Consider the following 19,341-nt stretch of genomic DNA (forward strand, 5'->3'; position numbering starts at 1 on the left):
AAAGCTATTGAGAAGACTTACAAATGAGCTGATTTGTCCTTCTCACACGACTTCTAAGTTTGTACCAGTATAAACACATTTCACTCAGGGTAATAACTCCCTGGTCATTACAGTCTTTACATTCCTGTGAAATGGAGGCAGAAACGAGAAGCACTAAAAATCTGTTTCTCAGTAAAGATGTTTATGGTTTGATCATCTGCATAATAACAGCACAGAGTGATTTGAATCATTTTAATACATTTTAAAATAAACTCATGAAATATTAGCACACAAACAGACACCACTATATATTGTTAATATCATGTATTATTTAATAACCCCAGTCTCTAAGATCAGATCATTTGTGTATTGTAAAGCCGTCATAAATGAACCCGCTCTACTGTTTAAAACCCAACTACAGTTTCACATTCATTTTTCAGAGTTCTTAAGGATTATTTTCAGGCTGTTTAAAACTGTTTTTGTGACATAATCATTTCAAGATCTCCCTCAATGCAATTAAACATTGATTATTTTAAAGAAGCTGCAATTTGCATGATATAAAAGTAAGACTTTGAGACGCATTCGCAGAACCTTAAAAGTGTATAAGTCTCATATAACTTTGTTCATAACCCAGCAAATTAGACAGTTATGGACCAATGTTATGAGAATGAAGAACTTTTCAAGGATTTTTCAAAGACTTCAAAGCTCAAAAGTATGAATATTATCCAATGTAAATGTTATTTTTTAATGTGATGACCAAATAACATTTCTTTGCTCATCCTTCAAAGATTGTCCTCAATTGTAAAACGAAATGTTTCACGATGTAGAAAAACTAACCCTTGGTGAAAAACAAACACTAATTTTAAAATGAAAAAAGACATTAAATAACCACTATAACCGGTAGATGGCGGCAGAGGACCACTTATTGGCTGTAAGTCATTTCCACTCATTTCCAATCACTAATATAGTTATTTCATGGTTTGCTTTCGATTTTTATTTTTGTACATTATAGTGTAAATAAAACTTCGTAAACTTGCGCTAAACAAACTCATTCAGCGTTTTGAGAGATACCCTGCAGATTCTCACTACCAGTATCTTAAACACCTGTGATTGGTCATTATGTTCAACAGAAATGTCTGCTATTGGCTATAATATTTAACGCTTCAAAATCACATTGAAAATAGACACATTTGCAGCGCCATTGACAGGAATATAACAACCCGATCGCTTTTCTCTTTTATTAAACAATTACAAATTATACTTTACACAACTATTATATAATTTGTTAATCCTGCAGTAAAAATGTATTACTTTGCACTGAACTGAGCGTGCCGCCGCCATACCCTGTGCAATGCTCTCACTGAACAGACGGATGGAAAGCAACCTGAAGATCTTCTGCCTGGAAAGGTTGAACTGAAGCTCAGTGAAAAGTCTTCGTTTGTCGTTGAAAGTGACTTGTGTTCAGGAGTTTGTCCATCAGCACTGTGACTCTGCTGTGCTGCCGTCGCTCCGCAGAGGTTTCTGTGAACGTCAAAGGAAGAATGAAGAAGCTAAAGCCACAAACACTGCATTAAAACACTCAAACACACTCACTAAAGCCCAAAATATACGTAATTTTATACGGGTAAAAACTCAAGTATACTTTGGGCTTGACGTACCTGACTGCTGTTGGACTGGCTGGTACTGTATTCTGCTTTCTTCTTATGTGGACACATTCGGACAAACAGATAGTAATACTCGGCCCTGACCTGAAGGGGGCGACACAACAGCCAAAATAATTGATAAAAATTAACTAAACAGTTTCAGATCAAACCCTAGTGGTCGATATGACATTACACAATTAAATGTGTGTATAATTGCTGCAATGAAATGTAGATTTATGTTACATATTTCCTAAATTAGACAAAATTAATTGTAAAATGAATCATTATGACAAAAAAATATTTCAATGATTTCTGAAAGATCATGTGACTGAAGACTGGTACTGGCTGATCAAAATTCAGCTTTGCATCACAAAAATAAATTATATTTTTAAAGTGTATTACAATAGAAAACCATTATTTTAAATTGTAATAATATGTCACAATATTACTGTTTTTTTCTGTATTTTTGATCAAATAAATGCAAATAACGTGAACTGTCACGTTAAAATGTTAAAGTCCTGCCAGATGTGACTGAAAGTCTAAAACAAACCACTGTTACCAAACCTTCAGTGTGTTGAAGCCAATTCATCATGTGTTTTCTGCTGTCATGGTGTGTGTAAGAACCTGTTTGGACAGCAGGCAGTGCATGATGAAGATGAGCGCCCCCTGGAGGCTGTTGAGGATGGTGAAGAGGTACAACATGACTTCAGTCCCGTTCTCCTGGAAGAGGAAGAAGCCAAAGACCCACGTCCCGCCGAGAACACACAACTGAGCCACTGCGGTCACCGTAAAACTCCTACAGAGAAACACACACCCAATATAATTCATCAAAACCTCTGAGATAAACCTAATATAATCATAGCCGAGGGAACATATTTTCATAGAGTTGTATGAGAACGAACATATATAGGCTATTTGTGCTATATTTTAGTTCAATAATCCTTTTTATTTACTATTTTGTATTTTTAGTACTTAATATTTACCTCTAAATTATGCAGCATTTATCATCTGCAATACCACGGCGTAACCACTAGATGGCGGTATAGCCCTAAATATACATTTATAAACAGTGGCTGCTGAGAACATTGTTTTCAGACACAACACACTTTCATGCATTTGGCAATACATTTAGACATGATTAAAGACTACTTTTCACACACACTAGCTACATATAATGGTGGGATTAGTCACACAAAAGTAATCAGAGTAAATATTGACTCAGTATGACTAAGGGTGAGATTTCAAAACATATAATAGAGTGTTTACATACCATGAAAAGAATCGTGTTTTGCGGTCGAGTCATGTTTCGTCCTCCTATTTGAAAAACTGCATCGCAGTTCAAGTAGTTTTATAATTTGGTACAGTAAAAACGCTTTATATTGCCTAAGCACACTGACAGCGCTCCGAACCAATGGGTGTTGATCCAATGGCCAAAAGTGCTCATTCGGCAACATATGAAAACATAATAATTGTTAAAGCAATTTTAAGAATAAAGGTAAACCTCTAGTTCCCGGGGCCATGACTATAATAGTGTATGAATGATAGTGAAATAACACACACACACACACAAACACACCTGATCTGTTTGAGTTTGGAGAGGTCTGGATTGAGACTGGAGAAGTTTTTTGCCAGTTTCCACACAGTGATGATGAAGAAAAAACAGTTGAGGATGACGATGATGCAGACCGGTGCGAAAAAACTCAAGATAAAATAACGATCAAGAGACAGCCAACAGCTGGAATGATAAATCAGTCACATGGTTACACACACACACACACACACACACACACAGAGAGAAGACTTCCTGTGGCTAATTCATCTTTCTTTCTCTTTCATTTTCCCTTTGACTGTATTCAAGCTGGTTCCATTCATCCAGTGTTACTTTAGTTATCTGTGATCAAATATTTTAGTTTTTAACATTTTGAATTTGATTCTTGCATTTGTATTGTAAATGTAAATATTGTTAAAAAAAAAGAAGAAAAGAAAAGTTTTTTTTTTTTATTTCAGTTGACATTTATTTTATTTCAAGTATTTAAATGTTTTCCCGTCTTTAGTTTTAGTTAATGATAATACCCTGATGTCGTCATGCCCTGCTGGCCTTCTTCGCTCTTCCACAGAAAGTACAGTCAGACTGTACAGTTTTTTCTAGTATATCTGATAACAACATTTTGAGACTGGAAGCTCATTGGCCTCATTATTGTGCGTCTTCAGAGACTCTGTGAATGATTCATCGGGATTTACAGCTTCTGAGTTGATGTTTGACCATGAAGTTTCTGAAGCCTCACGATGAATTATTAATACGGACGTTTTCCTGTTTGAGATCAGGTGGTTGTGTCGACGTTGCCTATGAGGATCACAGCCGCTGTGCATCCTATCATCTGAATTCAATTAATTCACCTGATCGGCGACAGAAAGACATGAATCTCTAGCATTTTGAATAGAGTTTACCTGTCGTTCTGGTTCAGAATGACCCTTTTATACTGAGTATTACTATATCCTTGTATTACATTAAAACATGGGTATGAACTTTATGGTGTGGGTGAACTTGACTACAATATAATTCACCCAAAATCACACTTTGAAAAATGTACGCCATCATTTACATTATTCTGGATAAAAGCATATATGTTAGTCCTCTTAGAGAGGAGTTGAGAAATCTACATAACAAAATACATCAATTTATATTTAGCTTCTTTGGAGCTGCGTTTAACCATTTTGGGGCGTCACATTATCAAAGACCTCCAAGACATTTTTAATAGCTTTTAATTTATATAAATTTCGTCGTGAACCTTGATTTGCATGATTTGTTTTGCAAACAAGGCGAATCATCAAAACGTTTGGCCCGTTTTGCCAAAAGGAAATATTTTTTTATATTTTAACTGTGTATATCAGCCAAAAGTAAACCTTTAAATGGGTTTCATGGGGTTTTTATCTATTAAAAAAAATCGTAATTTTTTCGTTATTAATTTAATTTCGTTATAAATGTTATCGTTAACAAAAACTAAAATTATTAATTCTTTTACAATAATAGAACTACAATAATGAATAAGATGACACTGATTCAGAGATCTGAGATATGCTGCACACACACACACACACACATCTACAGCTGAACAGTAGTGGGTTCAGAAACTCACTGTCGATCGGTGCCGTATCCCCGTGGATAAGAGATGGCAGAGATAATGACGATGACGAGAGGGACTCCGTATCCCACCGCATACATGTAGAGCCATTTTGCTGTGGTGTGAAACACCAGCACAACCATCCGGTAGAGCTGAATACCCTCGAGCAGCATCCAGCAGAACGCAGACAAGAAGAAGAAATGAAGCAGCGCCGCCACAATCGCACAGGCTACCTGAGAGAGAAACCACAATAAACTATTGTTTTAATTGCTTGTGATTCCCCATAGAATCATGATGTAAAAAACAATTCAGTCAACTTACAAAACTTTGTTTAGATGTTGCCTTAAAATTCCATGTTAACTTGACAAAATATTTCTTGTTGAATTAACTTATCCTTAGAGTTGAGTCAAATAAAAAAATAAAAAAGTCAAAGTAATGGATTTTTAAAAAAAAGTTGATTCATCTGTTATTTCCTAGTCCAGTCAGTTGTAACAAGTAAATCCAAGTAAAGTGTGGAAAAACAACATTATTTTAACTTAAAAAAGATGAGTTGATTAAACTTGTTGAATTGAGTTGAATTAAGGTGACACATTTTTTTTGCCTTGTGTTAACAATGATTGAGACAACTTTTTTCATTCCCATTTTTTTGCAAATAATTAGCAATCTGATGTCAGACAGAGAAACACATCATCCATCCATCTTCTTCCGCTTATCCGGGGCCGGGTCGCGGGGGCAGCAGTCTAAGCAGGGATGCCCAGACTTCCCTCTCCCTAGACACTTCCTCCCTGCTCTTCCAGGGGGACACCGAGGCGTTCCCAGGCCAGCCGGGAGACATAGTCCCTCCAGCGAGACATAGTCTTCCCCGGGGTCTCCTCCCAGTGGGACGCGCCCGGAACACCTTCCCGGGAAGGCGTCCAGGAGGCATCCAGAAAAGATGCCTGAGCCACCTCAGCTGGCCCCTCTCGATGTGGAGGAGCAGCAGACTCTGAGCTCTACTCTGAGCTCCTCCCGAGTGACCGAGCTTCTCACCCTATCTCTAAGAAATCGCCAAGCCACCCTGCGGAGAAAGCTCATTTCGGCCGCCTGTAAAAGGGATCTTGTCCTTTCGGTCATGACCATAGGTGAGAGTAGGAACGTAGATTGACCGGTAAATCTAGAGCTTCGCCTTGCGGCTCAGCTCCTTCTTCACCACAACAGTACAGTACAGCGACCGCATTACTGCAGAAGCTGCACCAATCCGTCTGTCAATCTCCCGTGCCATCCTTCCCTCACTCGTGAACAAGACCCCAAGATACTTGAACTCCTCCACTTAAGGCAGGAACTCTCCACCAACCTGAAGCGGGCAAACCACCCTTTTCCGACTGAGAACCATGACTGATTCTCATCCCAACCGCTTCACACTCAGCTGCAAACCATCCCAGTGCATGCTGAAGGTCCTGGTCTGATGGGGCCAGCACGACAACATCATCCGCAAAGAGCAGAGATGAAATCGTGTGGTCCCCAAACCTGACACCCTCCGGCCCCTGGCTGCGCCTAGAAATTATGTCCATAAAAATTATTAACAGAACTGGCGACAAAGGGCAGCCCTGCCGGAGTCCAACATGCACCGGGAACATGACTTACTGCCGGCAATACGAACCAAGCTCCTGCTCCTGTCGTACAGGGACCGGATAGCCCTTAGCAAAGGGCACCGAACCCCATACTTCCAGAGCACCCTCCACAAGATGCCGCGAGGGACACAGTCGAATGCCTTCTCCAAATCCACAAAGCACATGTGGATTGGCTACTATCGGCCGTATTCTCCTCTCCAGTACCCTGGCATAGACTTTCCCGGGGAGGCTGAGAAGTGTGATCCCCCTATAGTTGGAGAACACCCTCCGATCCACCTTCTTAAAAAGAGGGACCACCACCACGGTCTGCCAGTCCAAAGGTACTGTCACCGACCACCACGCGATGCTGCAGAGGCGTGTCAGCCAAGACAGCCCCACAACACCCAGAGACTTGAGGTTCTCGGGGCGGATCTCATCCACCCCCGGTGCCTTGCCACCGAGGAGTTTCTTGACTACCTCTGTGACTTCAGCCCAGGTGATGGAGCCCTCAGCCTCTGCTTCCTCAATGGAAGACGTGACGGCGGGATTGATGAGATCCTTGAAGTATTCCTTCCACCGTCCGATGACATCCCCAGTTGAGGTCAACAGCTGCCCACCTCCACTGTAAACAGCGTTGGTAGAGCACTGCTTCCTCTCCTGAGGTGCCGGACGGTTTGCCAGAATATCTTCGAGGCCGACCGGTAGTCCTTCTCCATGGCCTCACCGACCTCCTCCCAAGCCCGATTTTTTGCCTCCACAACCACCCGGGCGGCAGTCCGCTTGGCCTGTCGGTACCCGTCAGCTGCCTCAGGAGTCCCACAAGCCAGCCAGGCCAGATAGGACTCCTTCTTCAGCTTTACGGCATCCCTTACTTCCGGTGTCCACCACCAGCTCAGAGTGGCTGCGTTGACAATGGAGGTGGAGAACATGGTCCACTCGGACTCAATATCTCCAGACTCCCTCGGGATCTGGTCGAAGCTCTGCCGGAGGTGGAAGTTGAAGATCTCTCTGACAGGGAGAGATTGCCCACGTGGGCGTTGGAGTCCCCCAGTAGAACGACGGAGTCCCCAGTCGGAGCACTTTCCAGCACCCCTCCCAGAGTCTCCAAGAAGGCCGGGTACTCTACACTGCCGTTTGGCCCATAGGCGCACACGACAGTGAGAGACCTTTCCCCGACCCGAAGGCGCAGGGAAGCGACCCTCTCATTCACCGGGGTGAACTCCAACACATGGCGGCTGAGCTGGGGGGCTATAAGCAAACCCACATCAGCCCGCCGCCTCTCACCATGGGCAACTCCGGAGTGGTGAAAAGTCCATCCTCTCTCAAGGAGTGTGGTTCCAGAGCCCAAGCCGTGCGTGCAGGTGATCCCAACTATCTCTAGTCGGAATCTCTGAACCTCACGCACAATCTCAGGCTCCTTCCCCGCCAAAGAGGTGACGTTCCAGAAACACATCAATTGAAAACCAAATCAATTAAATCTTTCAAGATCTTAGCAGAGGAGGATCAAACAACAGCATTACCAGCTTCACTTATTACTAAACAGATTGACTTTATTTCTGTCAGACGTCTACAGAAGCTCTTATTGAGAATTAACAGAGGTTTAGATGTTTCGTGTGCAGTCACCATTATGCTAAGATTTAATTTATCATATGATGAGAGTGAGGCGAGCTGACTGACAAGACGCTGGCGGAAGATTTGGGTTCAAAGAGAAATGTAAAAGTGCCAAAAAAGTTCACTTTTTCACCGTCTCAAGTAACTAAATTTGTCAAGTTGAAAATACGTAACATTCTAAGTAATTACAACTTAACTAAATCAGTGAAAAATATAACTCAAAAATTTAAGTTACGTTTTTTTTACAGTGTAACTTTTAGACTTCAAAGCTGCCATATACAGGAGATACAAGACACACACCTGATTGTGAGTGCTGGAGATCCCACAGAGGAAGACGAGGTCTGCGATGAAGAGGCACACGCTCAGATTAAGATGAATGCTGTTTCGGGTTCCTTGGATGGTGCGACAGAACCGGAACGTCAGGATACAGAGAAATAAACAGAGCAGAGACAGAACTAAACCCACACGCGTGATCCACACCAGATCAGACGAGTCCTGGAGGAGAGGAAAAATCATCATCATTTCATCTATCTGAATTAAATATGTAAAATCTCAGTTTTTTCTGGGTCACAGATGTACCTGTATAGGATAAAGGGCCATCAGCACAGCAAAACTACTGAGATGAGAGCAGGAACACGCTGTATGAGTGCTGTTAGACCACGCCTCCTCACAGCCCCGCCCAGACCACGCCCCCTCATCCTCATTCCAGTACACACAAGCGTAAGCCATGCCCTCAGACTCCGCCCTCTCCTGAAGAAGTGAGAAGAAGAGATTAGGAAACGAGGAACATGTGAACACCTGCCTTAAGTTTTGGAAAAGCTGTAAACTAATTCAAAACACAGTGTGTGAGTGTTTGTGTGTGATAGCAATCTCTTTAAACCCTGATGGGAAATCCAGCTAAAGTTGGTAGGTGGTTTTCTGCTGGTCTAAGCAGGTCATTGGTTGAAGCAAACTGGTAGACCATTTTGGACCAGTAGCAAAACAGCTACTTAAAGGGATACTTCACCTCTGGAAAGATGAATGTGTATTTAAAATAGGTCAGTTATGTAGAAGAAATGTGAAATTATTTTTGAATTTGGAGCTTTCTAGATTGAGAAAAGCCAGAAAATGTATTTTTGGCTTATGTGGATGAAAGACAACAACTCCCAGAATGCACTTGCTTCGCTGCCCTAGGAGGCCACGCCTACCGGTTAGAGAGCGCAGTTGAAAACAAGGCGGCTAGGCTACTAGTGAGACTCCGTGACGAGTTTGCCCGGTATTTTGAGATCACCCAAAATGTCCGGGATTCGGCTTTTGCGTTCTACAGTCGCCATTCATTATGTTTACTGTGGTGAGCAGGACGAGGCTGAGGCCCGCGGGAGAACGGCGCGAGGCCGGTGGCGTGATTACTGAGACGCACCGGTCTCATATCTCTCACGGAGGAGCGGGAATTTTCTTAGCAATGTTAAAACGCACATCGACCGATCACTTGTTTAGCGTTCATGTAAACACTACATTCAGATTCACCAATCGGAATGAATTCAGTTAGATTGAAACAAAAGGTGTGCATGTAAACAGTGAATGGCGACTGCAGAAACCAAAAGCCAAATCCCGGAAATTTTGGACGATCTTGACAGCCGGACATGTCCGGGAAAAAGAGGATGGTAACCCCTAATACTCAGCTTTCTCCTACTACTCAGCTTTCTCCACAGAACGAGAGCCTGCTAGCTTAGCTTCCAAAGAAAGACGGCTGATACTGTGTACATTCTGTGAGTGAGATCCCACCCTCTATGGGCGGGCTGAAAACATGCGGGACAGCCCCTCTTTCTGGCTGTAGTCTTTAGCCTCTGGCCAAAAAATCCTCCGATGACGCAAAGTGACGATTTTTGCGTCATCGGAGGATTTTTTCCAGACAAAAAATATATAAATCTCTCATCTCAGGGAGATATGAGTGTAGAAAGCACGGTAATTCGAAAATACTACAGGTTTTCTACTAATACAAAGCTTAATGCTAAATCCTGAAGTATCCCTTTAAGCTTAAACTGGATTTTCAAACAGGGAATACATACTGGATTTATGTGGTAGTTTTTTTCCATTCGAAAGTGTTTAACTGTTAAGTTAGTCGGCATCTTCACCTGTTCGTGTGTAAAGATGAGCGTCACGGGTTCAGACAGCTGTTTGGTTTCTGGATTACTGACAGCGACCGTCACCACCTTCGAGTTGAGCTGATAAGTGATTTTTCTCTCTCTGCTCTCCTGCTCCTGTGATGATTTGCTCATCTTGTGCAACAGATCGCTGGATGAGTTTATATCTTTAAAACTGACCAGCGCCACAAACGCAAAACCTAAAGGAAAACAACATTCACATCTTTTCATGAATGCGCTCATGGTCTTATATGTACACATACACTATATTGCCAAAAGCATTGGGACACCCCTCCAAATCATTGAATTCGTGTGTTTCAATAAACTCCACGGCCACAGTTGACTAAAATCAAGCACTAGGCATGAAGACGCTTCTACACACATCTGTAAAAGAATGAGTCGCTCTCAGGAGCTCAGTGAACTCAAGCGTGGTACCATGATAGGTTGCCACCTGTGCAGTAAGTCCATTCGTGAAAGTTCCTCACTACTAAATATTCCACAGTCAACTGTTACTGGTATTATAACAAAGTGGAAGCAATTGGGAACAACAGCAACTAACGTAAAATCACAGAGCGGGTCAGAAATCGGCAACTTTTAGCAGAGTCAACAGCTACAGACCTCCAAACTTCGTGTGGCCTTCAGATTAGCTCAAGAACAGAGCATAGAGAGCTTCATGGAATGAGTTTTCATGGCTGAGCAGCTGCAAAGCGTCGGATGCAGTGGTTTGGCGGTTGCCAGGAGAACGGTGCTTGCCGGACTGCATTGTGCCAAGTGTAAAGTTTGGTGGAGGGGGGATTATGGTGTGGGGTTGTTTTTCAGGGATTGGCCTCTTAGTTCCAGTGAAAGGAGCTCTTAATGCTTCAGCATACCAAGACATTTTGGACAATTTCATGCTCCCAACTTTATGGGAACAGTTTGGGGATGTTCCTGTTCCAACATGACTGCGCACCAGTGCACAAAGCAAGCTCCATAAAGACATGCAGTGTTTCCCCTACCATTATATAAGGGGGGCACCCCGCCCTCCTAACGGCTCGCCCCGCCCCCCTTGAAGGTCAAGTACATTTAATTTGATTTTCTTTATAGCGCCAGATTACAATTTGTTATTTTATTAAACAAACTAAATAGCCCTTAAGTAATATGTTATTTATCTTATTTCCACGATGGCATGTCACATGGAACTGAAGATGGCAACACTCGCTCTACTGCGAGTAGCAGCCGGAGTAGCACACCGGACGCACAGCGCCACGTCTTTTACACATACCGGCGGCGCCTTTCTGCGTCTGTCCGCGGCGCCCAGCAACGGCTCAGGACCTTGTTCAAAATCCTGCCGCGCCACAGAGCGCCATCTACATAGTTTTACATTAAATGTACATTTATTTGTCTCAAATCGTCGTTAATGTATATACTGACTTCACCCTGTGCTGCAATATACATTTAGTTTTACACTCATTAACAGAAATCAGCTGCTTGAATGAAAATTGCTGATGTTATCGGATTTTCAGGTGATATTCTCAATTCATTCAGTTAACAGACGCTCTGAGGTAAAGTGAATTCAGACTGCAGACTTAGCAATGATTGTATTTAATTGTAGCCTACAGTACAATCATAACATAGTACAGGCATTATCTTAATTTCATAATGTCCTTAAACATAACAATATTGCTGGCCATAAACTGAGAAAGTGCGCGTTCGGTGTGCGATACCTCGAGTTGTCCTAGACGCGACGCGGCGCGTCCGGTGTGCGACCCCCTTAAGTGCTTCGCATTTATTTATCATATAAATGTATTAACTAACATTAACGAACAATGAATGAGCAATATATTTGTTAATATTTATAAATCTTTTTTTTTTTTTTTGTTAGTTAGTTAGTTAAAAACAACTTTATTTAAAAAAATAAAACTATTTAAGCTCTGGTCCATTATATTAACAAATACTTCTATAAATTTAACAAAGGTTATTTGCAAAAGTCAATTTTAAAAAGATTTAAATTAGTTTATTTCATCTTTTTAAAGAGATATCTTATGTTAAAATTTTTTTACTTTTACAAAGCATTACCCTCCCAGACAACCAATTTATGTGACATAGATAGATAGACACCATGACTCCTTTAAGTGTTTGTGTCTGTGTCAATTTGTGTCTGTGTCAATTTGTGTCAGTTTAAGCTGTTATAGCAGGGAAGAACTCCGTATTAAACTCTACGGATCAGGAATGGTATGTCATTTAAGTTCATGTGCATGTAAAGGCAGACGTCCCAAAACTTTTGCCAATATAGTGTATGTGTATGTGTGTCCATGACCGTGAGTGTATTTGTACCTGGATATGATTTCCCTACAACTGTTTCCCAGCTGGTGTCGAAGAGGGCGGAGTCTGTGCTCAGAGTGACACGCCCACTGGGCGGAGCCTGACCCCGCCTGACTGCAACCTCAGCGACTGTGATTCACATGATCATACAGAACAACTGCTTAATTAAACCATCTTAATTAAACACACAGCACGTTTCATGAATTAATGTTTGTGTCTCACAGGTGTTGTGCGTCTCCATCCTGGTCACAGGCTCTTTAAGCTGAGGTCCAATCAGATGCATGCTGTTCTCCACCGCAAACAGAAACTGACTCAGCGTCTCGCCGTCAGCGATGTTGCCATCCGACAGCAGATCATCGGTGGAATTGCACAAGGTCTGTGAAATAAATCAGTGAAATTCATCAAAGCATGTACACAAACTACTATGAGAATATATCATGCAGTGTGTATTCAACCTCGAGTAACAGCTCCGCTGTGAAATGTTCTCCCTGTGTGTTATTCAGAGAATCACAGTTGTTCTTCAACATTGACATCAAATGCTTAAACTGAAAGAAAAACAGATAACAGAGTCTTTGTGAGAATTGCAAGGTTTCTAAATCATTAAAATGTCCAAATGTAGACCATCATTTACAAGGTTTTGATAATGTTAATACAACATTCTCCTAGATTTATTTATACTCAATATAACATTTCTGAATGCTTTTTTGTTGTTGTTGTTGTTGGTAATATTCCAAGAATGTTAAGGTTAACATTTCAGAAAATATAAATAACATCATAAAGGATTTTGTCCTATGAACATTTTCTGTCAAACTACGAGAACATTCATCAAGTAAAAACAACATCATAAAGACGCTACAAGAATGTTGTTCCCAGAAGGTTTTCTGTCAACATCATGAGAACAACACATATCAAATATTAAAGTTATAAGAGCATTCTATAAATGTTTTTTTAAAGAACGATTTATCTTAACATTTACAAAGCATGTTAGCTTGGCATCTAATAAATCATAATAAGAGAAGTACACATTCTACCTTCTTCGGTGTGTGTTCTGCATCAGGCTGAGGTTTAAACTGATTACAGTCCATTTCTGTGCACAACATCAGCAGAGATCAAAATAAGCCATTAGCTAACACTCACCAACGTCTATAAGAACAACCTAAAAACTGCATCGGTGCATCTAAAATAAAGCGAATAATAGTTTGCCCTGCTGCTATAACACTCACCGATGCATTTTGACTGGTTGTTGCCGTAGTTACTGTAACCCTTGTGACATTCGCAGGTGTAGCCGCCTGGATGATTTATGCACACTGCATTTGTGCCGCAAACATCTGGATCTTTACACTCATTGATGTCTGTGAGAGAGAGAGAAAAGATGAGTGAGAGAACATTTTCTGTGCTGTTCGAGCTATTTTAAAATAGTCTAGGTTATGGGAAGATGTGTTGTCCCATCAAAATGACCATATTTTAAGTTGGCGGGTCAATTTGACCCATTTTGATTTTTTTGAGTTGTCGGAAACACTATTTAACCTATGATGCTTTTCTTGAAAATGTGTGACTTTTTCTCATTTAGGGTCATGAAAATGCCAGCAAAGTGTCAACACACAATCACTGCCTTAATCAGTGAGTCATTGAATTTCATTCAAAAAGCAGATTCTTTCAGTAACGAAACACACTCTGTGTTGATTGGAGACATGTAAGCTCTCTGTTGACTGTTAACCCCAGTGGAAAACACTGCGTCTGCTCGTCCCCAAGTGGACAAATACACTCGTAAGAGCTAGGGATGCACCGATATGAAAATTTTGGCCGATACCGATAACCGATAATTCTTAGTATTTAAAAGCCGATAACCGATATATTGGCCGATAAAATTAAATCCAATTTTTTATATAATTTTCGAGAGCCTGATTACAAAAACAAAAGTTTCACCCTTAAAAGTCATGTCCCAAGCACACAATTATAATATTCTCATTATAATTTTATGTAGCTTATATGACAGACTTGCGCAGCACATGTTGCACTGAACTGTATTTTCCTTATTTGAAGTGATTCCAATCATATTTCAAGCAGTTCAAAACCATCATGATGAACAGTGCGCATCTGAAGTGTCTATCGTGGAAATAATACATTTATCTGCTTTAACATATCGGCCCAATTTTCTCATCGGGCCGATCAAGATAACATAAAAAATTAACATATATCGGCCGATACTGATATGATGGCCGATATATCGTGCATCCCTAGTAAGAGCCATTTGAATTCACACACTCCATGTGACCTGAACAGGGGATATTTATTTTCGACACACTCGTCTCAGGGTTTGTACACCTTTTCCAAGGTCAAATTCAAGCACTTTTCAAGCACTTTCAAGGTCCATTTTAAAGCTTTTTCCAGCACTAGTATGGCGTTGTTAAACACCACCGTAAATTACCAATACATAGTCAAAATTATTATTTTGTGTTTTTATCACATTAAAAGAGATAATGCTATAAACAGCCAAAATTGTGTTTCGTAATAGCAGAAGGATCAGATATTTAAGCAAATCAAAAGTATTATTTTTCACAATGTATCACTAAGTAGATAATGCCTATGAATAATACTTTTCATTATATTAATGTCCAAATATTGCTTCCCAGATAATGTGATTTTCAGGCTGTAAAACTGAAGTCATTTCAAGGGCTGAAAATATGAAGACATAGGATTTGAACAGAAATATTTTACAGGCCTTGGTCTTGGGACACATTCTTGATATAGACAAGGTTTGAACAAAATCTGAGACAGTGCAACAACAACCTGTTATTCCATTTTAACCCAGAAGACTCTGACAGTGCACAGGCGCCTCCCTTATAAATAGCCTATATTAATTGAAAAAAAAAAGAATGTGTTTCATGCCAAGACATATACCTTTATCTACTGGAATAGAGCTGTGTAAATATTGCATAAGGCCATCCTCAAGCTTACAGTCGGCTACTTGTATGACACTCCATCTGACACAATTTCTGTTCAGCAATCAACCATTGTTATGCACTGGACTAACGTTTGCAGGTTTTAATTTGCGGGTAGTTAAAGGAATAGTTCACTTCAAAATGTTGGTAATCAGACAGTTGATGGACCCCATTGACTTCCATAGTAGGAAAATAAATACTATGGAAGTCAATGGGGTCCATCAACTGTTTGATGACCGACATTCTTCAATATATCTTCCTTTGTGGCGCAAACGTTCCTTCATGCTATTTTGCAGGTTTAGAAAACAATTGCGCCACTAACCAGGAAAAATTGTTTAAAGTCAGTGGCGCGTTGCGGATGTTATTCATATGCTATTTTAAGGGCGCATGCTTGGCCATAATCAATGTAGCATGTGCACAACGCGCACTTTGATTCTCTCATCTACACAGAAGCAGCAGTTTTCATTTTTGCAAATCATACATTATTACGATAGATAGATAGATAGATAATTTATTATAAAAGCATACATCTAGCTTACACATTTACCCAAATTATCATACGCCTGTTTAACCAAAGTTAATTTGGGTGGGTTTCTCCATCCCCAATGTCCCTGACGAGAACGTCGGTCTCCTCGGCTGTGAACCGCTCCTGGCGCGCGCCTGGCAAATCCGCCGTTATAACAGGAATCCGCTTTAGAAAAAGAGTGCCTGCTCTTAAAGGGAATGTGAGATGTCGCTATGATTGATTTATTTCACGTTACGCCCAAACCACACCTATGAATAATGAAGCTACTTCAGACCAACACCTTTTAGATGTGCGTCGGGCGCAAGAGGCATTTAGACGAGAGCCGCCCACAAAGTTACTTGCGCTTTGCGCTTGACACTTGCGTTTCAGATCGTTAAAATAAGGCCCACTGAGTGTTGATTTTATATAAATGTTAAGCTTATACATTAAGTCAGCATGATGAACTGAAAATAGTGTGTCTCTTATGATAAGCTGCTTTTTACCATGTTTTACCAAGTCATTTTGGATTAAAGTGCTAAATGAAAAATTGTAACTAGACATGTTCAAATAAGATGGACTCTTCAATCCCACAATCCTCTCTCATACCATAACACGGTCCTGTTTCGGTGATCCTTCCAAACCCATTATTACAGTTGCATAGGTAACTTCCATCTGTATTTACACAATTGGAGTTATCGTCACACACACTCGGAGACGTCGCACACTCATCCTCATCTGCAAAAGAGAAGGAAACATGGTATTACAAAGTTAGAAGACTGGATCACAACAATTATACACAAATTGTACTGACATACAGACATAAAAACGTCATTACAATCATACTTTTGCACTATAATTCAATTAAATCACAAGCCACTTACCAACACATTTGTTTTTAAAAAATGTGTATCCAAAGGCACATCCACTACATGACGGAAGAAAGAGACCTGGGAAGAGAAAGAAAATGCAGCATAACTCATATAAACTATATTCATGTTGCTGTCTACACAATGCTGAACATCATTAAATGTGTATGCAGCCAAACCGCATTGATTATAAAGCTGACTAAGCATGTTGTGGAAAACATACAAAAATCTTACTATATTTGTCTGTGCTTTAATCCTCCTGGCTTTTGATGCACGCTCGATACATTCCTGCTCAGAAACACGCGCGCTATCACAATTTAAAATGTAACTGCCATTCCAATTATCCGCCACATAACACACGTACGTCTGCAAGATGTCTGTTAAAGATCACTTCATCTGGAAAGCATCTGCTGTTTACTAACATCTGATAGACATCTTTAAGATGTCAGTTTAACATACATTCTAAATCATTACATCTTAAAGACATCTTCTAAACGTCTATTTGACATCTGACAGGAAACGTCCTATAGACGTATTGCAGATGAGCAAACACTCAAATAGACGTCTCCGTGATGTACGTGTGCTATCTGGGACACTGACATATATTCGTCTCTATTTCTTGAATAAATCTTTTTTTTATGAGGTTGAATATCTTAATCGATTTTGCTCATCTGAATCTACTCAAGACGAAGAGAAGCTAAAATCTAAATGGTAAGATATAAAGTCGATTTTTATTGCATTTTAATGTTTGTAAAATTGCAGCTTTCACCTAAGCAGTTTAGGTGAGTATTATTTTTTTATTTATTTTTAATAGTGGCACTTTGACGAAACTATATTTTGTTCTCTCTTTTATACCTGTAAGGCAAAAAAAAATAAAAAAATAATCTTTGAACCTAATTGCGGCTATAATTATACGATCATATTTATAAGCTGGCATTTTTGTAACTTGCTTTTTGCCTGACAACCTAAAGTCATAAAGAAATATTACTGTTTAAACACTTTGTCGACATGTGACGAGTAAAAATTATTTTCTGAAATAATCGTCGACAGAGCAAACATTATCAACACCTTGTGAGGGACATCTTCACGCCCTGATCTAAAGATAATCCCCGAACAGAACTGAAAGTGATCAGAAAATTCGACATTAAGGAAAAGCTTTTAAAAACATATGGAAAATCAGGCAAAGATCCGAGTAAGTTGGTGCCAGACTTCAGCGGTCGCGAACATGTGCGGGATTTGTGTGGGTGTTAACTTCTTAAAAATCACACGCACACTATTTCCTCATTAATCGATATTCACTCTCCACTGATTTATGTATCGGTGTTGGTGCACAACAAGAGGCATTTTCTATGGCTCTTTGGTTTCGATGTCTAACAACGGAAATCGTCGAGCTTAAGGAAGTATTTGTTTACTTATTTTTTTAATACCGTCTCCGACACGAAGCTTTAGTCTGACTACTAATACATCTTCCCTGCGTCCCAAATGTATCCCCCCCACACACACACACACACACGCGTGAAGAGTAAAACATTTCACTCACCCATAAGAAGGACCCATTTTAGCTCCATGTTAGGAAGCACCGTAAATAGCTGCTTTTTTTTTTTTTTTAAGGATCGTGATATAGCTACAATTCCCAAAGAAAATCAGACTCCAGGTGATTTCTTCACAACCTGAGTAGTCCAACCACGAGGTGTCCCTCCTTCCCTTTATGGTTAATCTTAAACTGATTTAAGAATGAGCAGTAAAATGATAAACAGAAATGATTGAAATATTGGACATCCCTTTAATTTTGTATATTATGCTTCTATTGCTCTCCTCATTCGTAAGTCGCTTTGGATAAAAGCGTCCGCTAAATTATTAAATGTAATGTCTGGTCCCCCCAATTGGTTGTAAATGAAATTATCATTGCAAAACATTACACAAACAAGTTTGCTCTTTAACTATAAGTCCAACCTCTCTCTCTCTCTCTATAAATATACACTGGAATTCCATAATTATGTTGTTAACAGATTCAAACGTACTTAATTTTGCCAATATGGTAATACAAAATTAATAAAATACCTGGGTCCAGGTCTAGATGAAGCTCGAGTATGCTGTAAACAACATCATTTATAATCAGAGCTGTCAAAGTTGACACATTAATGGACGCATGTTTATTACATTTACCATTGATTTCCATATTTTCCTCCTTAGTGCATACCCAGGATGTCTAATACACAGAAAGCTATCCATTATCAGTCAAATTCATCTTAATTAGGGCTGGCATTAATTATTATTTTGGTAATAGAGTAATCAGTTGATTATTTTGACGATTAATCAAGTACTTTTTTAATTCGATATCTTTTTTTTTTTTATTATAAAAATAGACCTAAGCTTTTAAAATAGCTTATATAAAACAACAATGAAGCAATAATATTTGGTTCAAATAAAGTATCAAAAGCAAGTAATCATAGAACAACACTGTTAAAATACATAATATAAACAATCATCTTATGTAACATTATGTATTATAACAAATGTCTGCAGAAGGGCGCTTTCGGCCTAGTGTTATTACACTTTACAGTAGATAAAAATACTTGTTTAATTTTGTCCAAATGACATTTAATTCAAATGTTTGCTTAATTACATTTGGCCACTTCATTATGATATAAATGCAACAG

The 19,341-nt window shown here is 39.9% G+C and overlaps 1 protein-coding gene across 1 annotated transcript; it reads right to left on the reverse strand.

Annotated features, from left to right (window-relative positions):
• Positions 1 to 160: 160 nt before the first annotated feature.
• On the reverse strand, positions 161 to 18,560 carry LOC309495411 (adhesion G protein-coupled receptor E5-like). Its single transcript, XM_082165169.1, has 16 exons — positions 18,222 to 18,560; positions 16,697 to 16,762; positions 16,422 to 16,550; positions 13,592 to 13,720; positions 13,400 to 13,455; positions 12,824 to 12,913; positions 12,591 to 12,744; positions 12,381 to 12,497; positions 10,059 to 10,267; positions 8,524 to 8,694; positions 8,245 to 8,439; positions 4,760 to 4,977; positions 3,199 to 3,357; positions 2,247 to 2,418; positions 1,638 to 1,727; positions 161 to 1,500 (listed from the first exon to the last, which is right to left on the reverse strand). Exons 1-16 carry the CDS (start codon positions 18,247 to 18,249, stop codon positions 1,456 to 1,458), a joined length of 2,028 nt encoding a protein of 675 aa, XP_082021295.1. The 5' UTR covers positions 18,250 to 18,560; the 3' UTR covers positions 161 to 1,455.
• Positions 18,561 to 19,341: the final 781 nt, after the last annotated feature.

Source organism: Leuciscus leuciscus (assembly GCF_965113295.1).
Source record: "Leuciscus leuciscus genome assembly, chromosome: 3".
NCBI classification, from domain to species: domain Eukaryota; kingdom Metazoa; phylum Chordata; class Actinopteri; order Cypriniformes; family Leuciscidae; genus Leuciscus; species Leuciscus leuciscus.